The 13,845-nt window shown below is 35.0% G+C and overlaps 1 protein-coding gene across 1 annotated transcript in view; it reads left to right on the forward strand.

Moving 5' to 3' along the window:
* TTC33 (tetratricopeptide repeat domain 33) overlaps positions 1-7,075 on the forward strand; it is a 39,919-nt gene extending 32,844 nt beyond the window's left edge. The window contains exon 5 of the mRNA XM_016147961.2: positions 1,727-7,075. Within this exon, the coding sequence (XP_016003447.2) occupies positions 1,727-2,080 (354 nt within the window). The 3' untranslated portion in view covers positions 2,081-7,075. The remainder of the gene's footprint in view (positions 1-1,726) is intronic.
* Positions 7,076-13,845: the final 6,770 nt, after the last annotated feature.

Consider the following 13,845-nt stretch of genomic DNA (forward strand, 5'->3'; position numbering starts at 1 on the left):
AGTAAGTTGTAGATAACTTAGGTTTTTCTGGTGCTACTGTAAATATATTGTTATTTCTATTTACAAAAAAAAGGTGTTTGTCAAGTTCTCAAAAATAATAAGTAGGAAATTTTGATGAGAAAATCATCATTGGAGTAAAGTAACTTAAAAATGATATTGTGACAGAAACCAGATCAGCCAAAGGCCATTTTCTTTCCTTGCTATTTAACATAGTCATCTTTTTTGTCCTGAAGACTTAAATCATCCCAGAGTTGGAAAAAAGAAATTCAGAGATTTGATTTTTTAATAGGTTAACAGGAAAACAATAAAAATTTATTGGGTAATACTTTTTCCCATTTTTTTCATCATTTTTTTAAACTCACAGATCATTATCTCTTTTGCTGGTAAGTGCCTATTAGATAACGGAAAAAATCTCTAGGACAGAATGTTTAGCAAAAATTCTCTTAAAAATAAAGAAAATGTACTGCAAGTGAGAGAACAGACACTTAAAATCAACCAATAAAAGTAAAATTATTCAATATTTAAAGTTTTTTAAATAAGAGTGCTAGTTGTTCAACTAGGTTTTTTAAAATTTTTTTCTCTTTTGACAATGATTCTGTCCACTATATTGTGAAATTCTTGGAGGAATTAAAAGTGTTTATATTTTCCTCATTTAATGTTTTTTAGGGCCCTACTTAAATCTAAACTTGCCATTTTTATGTATACTTCATTTCTTCCTTTGAAAGACTGGAATAGTTAAAAAATGACTTCACCGAATGTCATAATGAAGGGATACTATGCAAAATATATTGAAAGCAAGCTAAAATTTCTAACATCTAAAAATTCTTGCTATATATATGTACGGATTAAAACATAAGAAAATGTATAGTTAAATAGAACAGGCAGTAAATTAAAGGTCAATAGTTGGATATAGCTCTATGAGTAATTATTTAGCTTTTTTTGCAGAATTGGGTGTATATGTTGGAAAATGATTATAGGCTTAGTTCTTCATTTTCTAATTTGAGGTGCAAAAGTAGATTTTTTTACTTAAGATCTTTTTTTTAACATAGGCATTTATTGCTATAAATTTCCCTCTTAGTTCTGCTTTTGCTGCATCCCATATTTTTATTGTTATATTTTCATTTTCATTCATGTCAGGATATTTTCTAATTTCTCTTTTGATTTCTTTTTTAACTCACTGGTGGTTTAATTTCCATATATTTTTTAATTTTTCAGTTTTCCTTTTGCTATTGATTTCTAGTTTTTTTCTAGTATAGTCAGAAAAGATACTTGGTGCATCTTCTTAACTCTGCTAAGACTTGACGTGTTATATAACGTGATCTATCCTGGTAATGTTACATATGCTTGAGAAAATGTAAATGCTGCTGTTGTTAGGCGAAATGTTCTGTATAGGTTTGTTTAGGTCCCTTCGATTTATAGTGTTATTCAAGACGTGTTTCCTCATTGATCTTCAGCTATTTCTCCCTTCAGTCCTGTCAGTGTTTACATTATATACTTAAGTGTTCTGATGTTGGGTGCATATAGATTTATAATTGTTTTATCTTTCTGAGGAATTGACCTTTTTATCATAATCATCAGCCAGTGGTTAGGGCACAGCCCTAACTTCCATCCTTATATTGTGTTACGCTAAAAAAAAAAAAAAAAAAAAAGATGTATACAGATTATGTTAACTATATTCATTTTTTAAAATAAAGCAAATGAAAAACCCTAACCTTTTTTGCTTTAGGCAATTCGAAGTTTTCAAGTAGCTCTTCACATCTATCCAATGAACCCTGAAATATGGAAGGAAGACCTTTCTTGGGCAAGAACGCTCCAGGAGCAGCAGAAGGTAGCCCAGAGGATTAAAAAAAGTGAAGCACCAGTGGAAGTAACACATATCTCCCCAAAGTCAATTCCTGACTATGACTTTGAAAGTGATGAGATTGTTGCTGTTTGTGCAGCTATTGCTGAAAAACAGAAGACAGTTTCAGCAAATAAAACAATGGTTATTGTGTCTGCTTCTGGTACTATAGAGACTGTAACTGAGAAGGAAGATGGTGCTCTACCACCAGATGGCTCTGTTTTTATCAAAGCCCGATGAAGCATAGCAGAAATTATTTGAATCTATCTTTTTGATTGCCACTTAAAGCTTTTTGATTCCCACTAAAGCTTTAGGCATAGGGGTATTTACTCTGGAGAAACAGAGAGAAACTTCTGCTTGTAAAATAAATTTTTCAGATGAGGTATATAAAAACTAAATGGTAGAATTATTGTACAGTGTTTGGACTATGCTTTGATAAGTTATGATTTAAACTTCATAAGATTAGAATTCTGAGCAAAATGGTTTTTGATTAATAAACAATCCAAATATGTAAGTGAATATATTTTAAAGACACAACTTGAAAAGTGAATTCTCGAATAGTGAATAACTTGATGACCAGTGTTATTAAAATGATGACTTGTCGAATTCTGTTTTATGATAAAGGAAGTAGGTGATTTCTTCCCCTCCTAAAAATATACTGCTGTTACTATTCATTCTTCTGTTTTTCTTCTTTTATTAGAATAAATCTGTCACAGAGCTTGAAAATTTTTGACATTCATTTTGATTCAAAATTGTCATTTGGTTATGTGTAGACCCTTTGAAAGTTTGGCTGGAAATGCATGAGAATGTGTACATTCTGAACATTTTATGTAGTTTCTCTTAATTCTGATTTGTGCTTATGTTTTGACTTTAAAATTGTTATAACCATGGTAGTTGCCATCTTCAGTATTTGTTAGATGTGTGAAGTACAGATAAATGTAAGAATGATGGTTTTATTTTTTTAATTGTTAAAGTAGATAGTCCTTACCACAAACGAGTCATTTTTAAGATGTGCATTTAAAAAAAAACGAATGGCCCTCTTCGCTACATTATATATTGTACTGCAATGTTGTCCTAGTCAAAGCAGTATTTTATTTTAAACAGCTTAAAAACCTTGAAAAGAACTTACTTTTGCTTATAATTTTTCAGCTGGTGGTTTGGAATTCTTTTTTAGATAACTTGTTCGTAACTACTCAGTGAAATGAGAAATAATCACAATTTTAAATAGCGAAATTACATCTCTCTAAAAAACAACAACATAGAAATGTTATTATTAGAGTACCATTGAGTGAATAAGTTAAGTACAGCATAAGTGGAAATTGAAATGTGATTTGTGGTATGATCACACGAGTAGAGAAGGATATATTGAAGAAATAGTTCATTGAAACACCACAGTTATATCCACAAATCAGTATTGTCATTACTAATGTGAATTATTTTATATTACACATATTGTAGTACAATTATATAGAACTACTGGGTACTGTTACTTCTGACACTCAGGAATCTATTATTGGTGTAAAATGAATTTTATTCTTGTTAAAGATGAAAGTAAGTTACTTTATTTTCAGAAGTTTTATTCTATTGAAGCATGTAAGTAATTGTCTAAATTTTTCTGAGATGATTTAAAAATTATTTTCTTTTAGTGGAATGTTTACCTCTTTTTCAGAATCAGAGAAGTTAGCACTTGCCTTGAAAAGTATTATATTTCCCCCCATAGTTACATTATAAAATTAGCTCTGGTTAGAGAGATTAATTTTAGAATGATCCAAAAAACATATTAATTATATTTTATTTTATTTAATAAGAAATATTCTCAAGCGTTAGACAGTTGGGTATCTAGAAAAGTGAGTACTTATTTGGTATGTTGTTATGAGTAATGGGTGTTTGTTTATTGTGTAATTTGTGAATAGTTTTCTTCTGTACTTTAAAGCTTTGCCTATTTTGTGGTGTTAGCTTTTGAAAAATTAGATTGATTTATTAATTTCTTTCTTATGTGAAAATAAAATATATAAAGCACCTTGTATAATATCTCGCATATGAAGTACTCAGTAAATGCTAGCTTTTTCTTTGGAGAACTTGAATTAGTTTTAACCTCACTTTCTTCTAATTTTAAGAAAGAAGGAGAAATTCTTTGTAATCTTTCCCTTGTCTAAGGTGAGAAGTCACTACTTCTGATATTAAAGGACAGATGGTTGTCCTTTGGGGATTTGTCTTGGTATAAAGTCTATGCCTCAACCCCAAAAGAAGCAAGACCCAGGTTGAGGTACATGTAGCCACTAGATGCTGTTTGAGGACCCTGTGTTTCCTCTCTGTTGACATTGGTAGGTCAGAATCGTCTCTTCCTTACTCAAATATAAGACATAAGATGGGTTACACATAAGATATAATGTAAAAGGTAACAGTGAATTATGGAGAAAGAGAACAACTTTCTTTTTTCTAAGCCGTAAGAGATGCTTAGCTAATGCTCTTCAATACCTGAAGAGAAAAATGCATATATTATTTTATAAGGATGTGAATACTGATATTTGACATCTACTAAGCTTGTTAACTGTAATAACAAATTATTTTGAATCTGAAAGAAAAATAATTCATGTTCACGATAGTAATATAATTAAAGATGTTTAATATACTTTCTGAAACAACACTAAACACTGAAATTAACTCGATTATAATTTGTATTTTTCTTGTTGAAAATTATATGGCATAGACACTCAGTAGTCAGAATACTACTCACCAAGACCGTGCCGGATAATTTGAGAATTACTTAGTATTCTCTAGACAACAGGTTCTTAGATTATATAGAGTATTTATTTTAAATGTGCTAACAAATACTGCGTAAACTTTGAAAAGTCATGCAAGAACCTAAAGCTACTACAATTGAGGTCTATGTCAAAATTGTATGGCAGTCTCAGTATGAAAAGCTTTTAAATTGATGTTACATGGCAAAACTAACGAAGACTTAAAAATGTTTTGTCTCAGAAAGCTGGAGTTTCCCTGATTATAACCGACTAGTATAGCCTTTTTAGTTTGAAAATTATGCTTTATGTAATGATGTCAAAAGCCTGTTTCATTGCCATTCCCGGCAGTGGGAAATTGTCAATCATTTCTTTAATTTCAGGCTTCGTGAATTAGACGCCCTTCTAAACTGACTCTGGACTTTGATTTCATGACATAACGTATCTAAATGAGTTGCGAGTTGGCACAAGAACTATAGTTTGGTAATTATCTTCAAATCAATGGCTATATTAAATGTTTTTTTTTTCTGAGAGATTACTGTTAAACTGATGGTGTCTTTTGTAATTGATGGCATTTTAGGATTGACAAAGTAATGTTTTCTTAACCAGTAATAAAATATAGAAATTCGTAAATGATTTATTCATTACCAAAGTAAATTGAAATATGTCACTTTAGTCACTTACAATTAAATATGCCCACTTGAATGGAAGTGAAGGAGTGACTCTATAGCTAATGTACAATAAATTGTGCCTTAATGTGTGCAGTTTGTGAACTTCACCTGTTGTGTGTGCTGAGGTGGAAGAAAGGTTGAGAAATGTTAATCTACCCCGTGTTGAGAAGGCAGAGGGTGGAGGTGGCTTCCTTTCACAGTGCTCTTGGGACATCCACTAACCAAGGAATCCCGATCTCTCCCTTTCTCCCTTCCACCTGCTCAGGAGAGGGAATATAGGATAAATAGCTGGACATAAGACGTCCTTTCTCCCCTTCTTTTGGATTTGTCATGCCTGCAGAGAGCCTGTGTTGTCCCTTGCCAGACATGTAATTTTTGCAGAGAAGGCTCTGCCTCTGCCAGGGAAAACCTGTGGTCTGCAGGACCGCCCATGCCTGGGCGAACAGGTTTGCCAAATTCTGAATTTGACACTAGGTGGTCATTCTTGGCACAAACCTAAAAGTACATCCTCTAACCAAGACTTCTTCTGACATAACATCTGACAATAAATCTGACATATTGACTCTCTATCTGCCTGACTATCTTTGTCTCAAGTAGCTCAGAAATCAGGATAGGACAAAGGGTAATATGATTTGCTCCAACCCCAACAAAGATTAATGTAGTTTATATTTCAAAGTAAGCATGAGACAAAAACAAATTGGGAAATTATTTCTTATTTTAGATTTTTTTTTTAAATCATGGAAATTCTCCTTAATATTAATTACAATGTAACTTGTAAACATTTATTCAAGATATTTAAAAGGTCTATCGACTTTGGAATTGTGGTAGACCACAATCTTGACTCTAGATTTAATTGGAAGGGAAGAATGCAAAAACCATGGTATCCTCTGCCCACCCTGTTGACTTTATTAAAGTATAATTTACATATAATAAATGCACTCGCTATAAGTTTATAGTTTGAGTTTAGACAAATGTGAATACCTATGCAATCACTATTACCATCCAAATGTAGAATATTTCCACCACCAAAAAAGTTCTCCAATGCTCACAGTCAATTCTCCACCACCCCAACAACTAGCACTATTCAACTACTTATTTGCCTTCTGTGACTATAAATTAGACTAGACTTTTCTAGAATTTCAAATAAATAGATCATACAGCCTGTACTCTGTGGCATTTTTTGTTCAGCATAATACTTTTGAAATCCATGTCGAGTATCATCCATTTTATTATGCATATCAGTAATACGTTTCTTTCTTTGCTGAGCATTATTCTGTTGTACGAAGAGACCACAGTTTGTAGCTTTATATATCTGTTGATGGACATCTAGGTTGTTAATGAATATCTTAGGTTTTGATCTGTTATGAATAAAACTGCTATGTGTATATGTCACAAGTCTGTGTGTGGATATAGGCTTTCATTTCTCTTGGGTAAATACTTTGGGTGGGATTGCTAAGTCTTATGGTAAGTATGTGTGTAACTTTAGAGGAAATCGTGAAACTTTTCCAAAGTAGTCGTATCATTTGCATTCCTACCAGCAATGTATTAAAGTTTCAGTTACTCCATATATTTGTCAATACATGGTATTGTCATTGTGTTTAATTGGAGCCACTTTAGTGGATGTGTAGTGGTAGTAGCTCATTGCGGTTTTAATATGCGTTTCCCTGGTGATGTTGAGCATCTTTTCATACACGTCTTTTGGGCATTTGTTTATCTTCATTTGGGAAGTGCTTTTTCAAATACTTTACCCATTTTTTGTATGGGTTATCTTATTGAGTTGTGAGATTTTTCTTTATATTCTAAATAAAAATCCTTTATGAGCTATATGTAATGTGAATATTTTGTCCTCATCTGTAGCTTGCCTTTTTTCATTTTTAATAATTTTTTTTTTATTTTTCAGATACAGTTGATATACCAATGTTATATTAGGTTCAGGTTTACAACATAGTGATTAGACATTTATATAACTTACGAAGTCATCACCTCGATAAATCTAGTACCTGTATGACACCATACATAGTTATTACAATATTATTAACAATATTCCTTTTGCTGTACTTTACATCCCCATGACTGTTTTTGCAACTACCAGTTTGTACTTTTTAATCCCTTCTCCTTTATTATCCACCCTCTCCAAAACCCCTCTCATCTGGAAACCATCAAAATGTTCTCTGTATCTATGAGTTTGTTTCTGTTTGTTTCGTTCCATAGATTCCAGATGTAAGTGAAATTATATGGCATTTGTCTTCTGTCTGACTTACTCCACTTGGCACAGTACCCTATAGGTCGTTCCGTGTTGTTGCAAATAGCAAGATTTCATTCTCTTTTTATGGCTGAGTAATACTCTGTTGTATATATGTATCACATCTTCTTTATCCAGTCACCCACTGATAGACACTCAGATTGCCTCTATATCTTGGTTACTGTAAATAATGCTGCAGTGAGCATATGGTTTCACATGTCTCTTCAAAGTAGTGTTTTTGGTTTCTTCAAATACCTAGAATTGGAATTAGTAAGTTTTTCTTTGCTTCTTGTTACAGCCTTTGTTTTAGTCTGTTTTTATCTGATATAAGTATTGCTACCTAAGCTTTTTTCTTTGCTTGTTTCCATTTTCATAAAATATCTTTTTCCATCCCTTTGCTTTCAGTCTATCTGTCTTTCATTCCGAAGTTAGTCTCTTGTAGGCAGCATATGTAACAGTCTTGTTTTCTTATCCATTCAGCTACCCTGTCTTTCAATTGGAGCATTTAATTCATTTACATTTAAAGTAATTGTTGATCGATAGATATATAGTTATTCCAATTTTATTATTCATATTCTTTTATCTTTTTTTTTAAGAAGCTTTTCTAATATTTCTTGTAATATTGGCTTGGTGGTGATGAACTTCTTTAGCTTTTTCTTGTTTGGGAAGCTCTTTATCTGTCCTTTGATTCTAAATGATATCTTTGCTAGGTAGCGTAATCTTTATTGTAGGTCCTTGCTTTTCCTCATTTTGAATGTTTCATGCCAATCCCTTCTGGCCTGCTAAGTTTCTGTTAAGAAACCAGCTGACAGTCTCATGGGCTGTAGGTAACTTAACTGCTTTTCTCTAGCTGCTTTTCTGATTCTCTCTTTGTCTTTAATTTTTGACATTTTAATTATGATGTGTCTTGGTGTGAGCCTGTTTGGGTTCATCTTGTTTGGGACTCTCTGCACTTCCTGGGTTTGTAGGTCTAGTTCCTTTCTGGTTTTGGAAATTTTCTGTCATTATTTCTTCAAATTGATTCTCAACTTTTTGCTCTCTCCTTCTTCTGGTATGCCTATGATGCAAATGCTGGTACACCTGTGGCCTCATAAACTATCCTCATTTTTTTGGATTCTTTTTTCTTTTTGCTGTTAATGATTGGGTATTTTCTGTTACCTTATCTTCTAAATTACTGATTCGATCCTCTTCTTCATCTGATCTACTGTTGATTCCCTGTAATGTATTCTTCATTTTAGGTATTCTACTCTTCATTTCTGACTGGTTATTTTTTATGTTTTCTGTCTCTATTTTTATGTTCCCTATCTCTTTGTTAAAGTTCCCACAGAGTTCATCTACTCTTCCCCTAAGTTCCTTGAGCATTCTTAGAACCAGTGTTTTGAACTCTACATCTGGTAGATTGCTCGTCTCTATTTTGTGTAGTTTATTTTCTGGAGCTTTGTTCTGTTCTTTCATTTGGGACATGTTTGTCTCCTCATTTTGGCTGCTTGCCTGTTTTTGTTTTTATATATTGGTTAGGGCTGCCATGTCTCCCATTTTTAGAGTGGCTTTAGGTAGTAGGTATCCTGTAGGGCCCACTGGCATAGTCTCCCTGGTCACCTGAGCTTGGTGCTCCAGGTATGTCCTTTGTGTGCCCTCCTGTTATAGTCTGAGCCTTGGTTGAAGTTTGCACATCAGTGAGAGCTGACCCTATGGAGCAGGATTCTCTAGCAGAGTTCTGGTGCCTGCCCAGTCTGCCCTTTGGGTGTTTCATCTGGATGTGAGCTTGGGTGGTGCTCTGGATAAATCTGAAGCTGGTTTCCAGGTGTGCCGGTCCCAGAGATCTCCTGGGAGGGGCCCCGCCACAGGCCATGTTCACCTGCCATGTGTGCCCTGTCCGGGGCCACCTGGCATGAGCCACCAAGCAATCTGCAGATGGCTGCCACCCACTTTGGGCTGGGAGGTGCCTTGAGAAATCAAGCCATGAACTGAGGCTGGCTGCTGCTAGTGCCAGGCTTTGGCTGCTCAGCAAGAGGTATGGGACACGCCAAAGCCAGATGCTGCTTGTTTAAGTTTTCTGGACCTCTGAGTGATTTCAGAAAAGTCCACAGTGTGAGCCAAGACAGGCCATCTGTATAGAAAAGCCACTGGAAGCAGCTTGTGTGGGCCTGCAATTTGGGTGGGGTGGGGGTCTCTGAATCACCAGGGCAAGATAACCTGTGTTAACTAGGTTGATGGAGACTCAGAAGTGGTGGCCACCTGCACGCTGGGTTTGGGGAGGGCCCAACAAGGGATAAGTGGCCTCCACCAGCACTTTTGTCTGGGAGAAAACTGCCCCTCCAGCCCTCACCCTGAAGCCAGAAAATTCAGTTCCTCTCCATGTGTCCCTGGCACACTTTTAGCTACTGCCCTAGTACTGAGGCTAAGAGTGAATGAGTCTGTCAGGAGGTAAGTCCATGCACGTACTCTTTCAGAGCAACACCTGGAAATCCAGTCACCTTCCATCTCATTCAGCCACAATTTGCTGATTTTTACATCCAAGTTTTCTAGGGACTGTCTCTTCTGATGCAAGAATCCTGGGCCGAGGAACCTGGTGTGGGGCTGGGATCCCTTGCTCCTCTGGGGGAACCTCCACAGCCAAGATATTCCTACCCATTTTTATCCACCACGCTGGGGTGTGAGACCAGCCCGGTCCGCATCTCCACCCCTCCTACTAGTCTGTGGTGGCTTCTTCTGTATGTCCTTACCTCTAGGACTCTGTTCAGCCAGACAGGTGAGTTTCAATGATGGTTGGTCTGTAGTTTAGAAGTAATTTTGATGTGGTAGTGAGAGGAGGCAAGCACAGTGTTTATCTACTCCACCATCTTGACAAACAAAAATTGCTTTTTTTTCTTTTGAAGAACAGATATTTCTATATGCTGAGAAATCTGTACTTACTCCAAAATCAGAGTCTTTGTTTTCTACTAAAAGTTTTATAGTTTTAACTTTTATAATTAAATCTGTGATCTATTTCAACTAAATTTTTATGTACAGTATGAGGTGAAGGTTGAGTTTTTTTTTTTTCTTTTGATGTCCAGTTATTCAAGCACAACTCACTGAAAAAACTGCCCTTTCCCATTGAAATACTTTGGCATCTCTATTGAAAATCAGTTCACCATGTATTGAAGGTTTGTCTGAGCTTTATAATCTGTTACACTGATCTAAATGTCTATTCTTATGCCAGTACCACTGTCTTGATTACTAGCTTAAATTTTTTTTTCTAGCTTAAAAATGATAGTCAAATAGCAATGCGATTTTTCCAACTTTGTTCTTTCCACCCACCAAATTGTTTCACTATAATTGTTTCTTTGCCCTTCTATATACATTTTATAATCTACTTGTCTCTATCTATATGCAAGTCTGCTGGGATTTTGATTGGAATTGAGATGAATCTATAAATCAGTTTAGGAAGAATTTCTGTCTATCAATGTCATGTCTTTGAATCCATGATCATGGCATAACTGTCACCGTTTGAGGTCTTTAATTTCTCTTTGTAATACTTGTTAATTTTCTGTGAATAAGTCTTGTCCATATTTTTAAGTTTATAAATATTTCATATTTTTGATGCTATTACAAGGAGTGCTTTTAAAATTTTATTTTCCAGTTAGATACTATTACATAGAAATACAATCAGTTGTGTATATTGACTTTGTAGCATGTAAAATTCAGTGTTCTCTCTTGCTATGAGTCTCTGTTTTGCTGGTTCCTTTTCAAGTGTATATGGAGAGCAATCATGAGATGATTCTTGCAGCACCTTAGACTCAGGTTTGGTGGTGGGGGTGGTGGAAGAGAGCAAACTTCATGGCTTGTATTGTCCTAAAACTAGTACAAGTAATTCAGGGAAAATGAGTATTTCTGCATTAAGGTTTATGACCAAAGGCATAGCTGACAGTAAATTCAAATTTGTCTTGATTTTTTTTTTCATGGCTCTTCGTTTTGTGGCTCCAGTAAGAAACTTGTGGAGAGGAGTCACTGTGCTTTGGGAAAGGACTCTTGCAGTCCATGGTCTTTTGGTCAAAGTACCTTAATTACTCTACCAATCTCATAATCTTTTCTAACATAATTGACCTGATTGGTCAGGTTGTCAAAGATTCCGAGATGGTATTAAAATTACTTGTCTGCTAAATCCTTTTGTGACCAGGTAAGATTTAACACTAGCCAATTAGACAATCAGAACTTTCTTGCACAGAAAATTTGAAGCTCTAAATGGTCTGGAACAAACTTCCTACGGAAAGAAACCATCTTTGCATAACATAGCTTGGTAAGCCTTATGAATAAACATGGAAGGCATACAATGTTAGAGTTTACCTTCATTAGTTATTCTTTTAAGAATAAGCCAGACACAACAATAAAGACATTGTTATGGACTGGATTGTGTCCCCTCCCAGACTCACATGGTAAAGCTCTAACTCCCAATGTGACTCTGTTTGGAGACAGGGCCTTTAACTAGATAATTCAGGTTAAATGAAGTCATTAGGGTGGGCCCTAATCCAATATGAAAGGTATCCTTATAAGAAGAAAAACTCCAAGACAGTAGTACAGCAAGAAGGTGTCCTTCTGCAAGACAGAGAGAGGATATGGAAGAAACCAAGCCTTCCAGAACCTTGATCTTGAAATTTCAGCTTCTAGAACTGTGAGAAAATAAATTTCCGTTGAAGTCATCCACTCTGGTATTTTGTTATGGTAGCCCTAGCAAACTAATAAAGACATATAACTCGATTTAAAAAATGAACAATTTGAATAGACATTTCTCCAGATAAGATATACAAATTTGGCCAATAAGCACATGAAAAGATGCTCTACATTATTAGTCACTAGAAAAATGCAAATCCAAACCACAGTGAGATACCACTTCACACCCAGTAGGATGGGTATAATCAGAAACATGGACAATAACAAGTATTGATAAGGACATGGAGCAATTGGAACCCTTGTACATTGGTGGTGGGAATGTCAAATGGTACAGCCACAAGGGAGAATAATTTGGTAGTCCCTTAAAAAATTAAACATAGTTATCATATAACCCAGCAATTTTACTCCCAGGTACATAGAGAATTGAAAACATGTTAACACAAAAACTTGTACAAAGATGCTGTATTATTAATAGCCAAAAAGTGGAAACAACCCAAATGCCCATCAATCAATACATAAACAAATGCAGTATATCCACATAATGAAAAATTCATCCATAAAAGGAAATGAAATACTGAGTCATGCTACAACATGGATGAACCGCGAACATATGCTAAGTGAAAAAAGACAGTAAAGGCCACATATTATATGATTTTATTAATGTCCAGAATAGACAGATCCATATAGCGGTTGCCAGGGGCTGAGGGCAGAGAATAGAGTGAATGCAGATAGGTATGTGGTTTTTTTGGGGGACGATGCTTATGGTCTGGAATTAGATGGTTACACTTTGTGAGCATATGAAGATACAGGGCAAATTTTATATGTGAATTATATTTCAATTAAAAAAATTAGCCAGAATCGGTGTTCTGGATGGTGAACCTGAAGTAAAGGATGAGTGAGATTATGCCCTGAGTATTAGCAATGTTAACTTGTGAACAAGGTTTGTTTTCCCCCATGAACATGGGTGATAAACATTTTATATTATATACACATATATACATATATACATAAACATATGCACACACACATAAAAATCTAGGTGTTGTCTCACTGTTGGTATATGCAGAAAAAAAAAGCCTTTTTCACAAGTAAAATATCCTCTGAAAACATTATGAAACAGAACATTTTAGAAGTTTCAGCTGGATGCTCCTTTTCTGAGCTATCCCTACCTCAGCTGAGAATCGCCGTTCCATCAGGTCTGTGAAAATGAGTCTTGTTTATATGACATCGTTCAAAAATATATTTAAAAACTTGGAAGTAGCAAATTATGACCTTGCTCCTGGGCATTATTACTACTTGAAGTGTATCTTCATACTGGCAGCGTCAGCATCACCTAAGAGATTTTTTAGAAATGTACACCCCCCGCCCCTCACCGTCCCGACTTACCGAATCAGAAACTGTGTTTTTAAGCTCTCCAGGTGACTCTTGACACATGCTAAAGTTTGAAAGTATTTATCTAGACTACTTACAAGCAGGAATAAATACTGTCTCGCCCACTACCCACCCGTACAAACTGGTGATTTTGAGTACGCTCCTCACCCAGATCTTGGTTTCAAAATACCATTCTCCAGTAAGTGGATTCAAGGCTTTTACTTACTATTCCTGCAACTTTTCTCTATATTTGACATTTTAAAATAAAAAAAATGGAATGTTCCAACTGAAAAGATACAGAAGATAATCTGAAATGAGCAAAAGTCACAGTTC

Source organism: Rousettus aegyptiacus, unplaced genomic scaffold (genome assembly GCF_014176215.1).
Source record: "Rousettus aegyptiacus isolate mRouAeg1 unplaced genomic scaffold, mRouAeg1.p scaffold_m13_p_8, whole genome shotgun sequence".
Classification (NCBI taxonomy): Eukaryota; Metazoa; Chordata; class Mammalia; order Chiroptera; family Pteropodidae; genus Rousettus; species Rousettus aegyptiacus.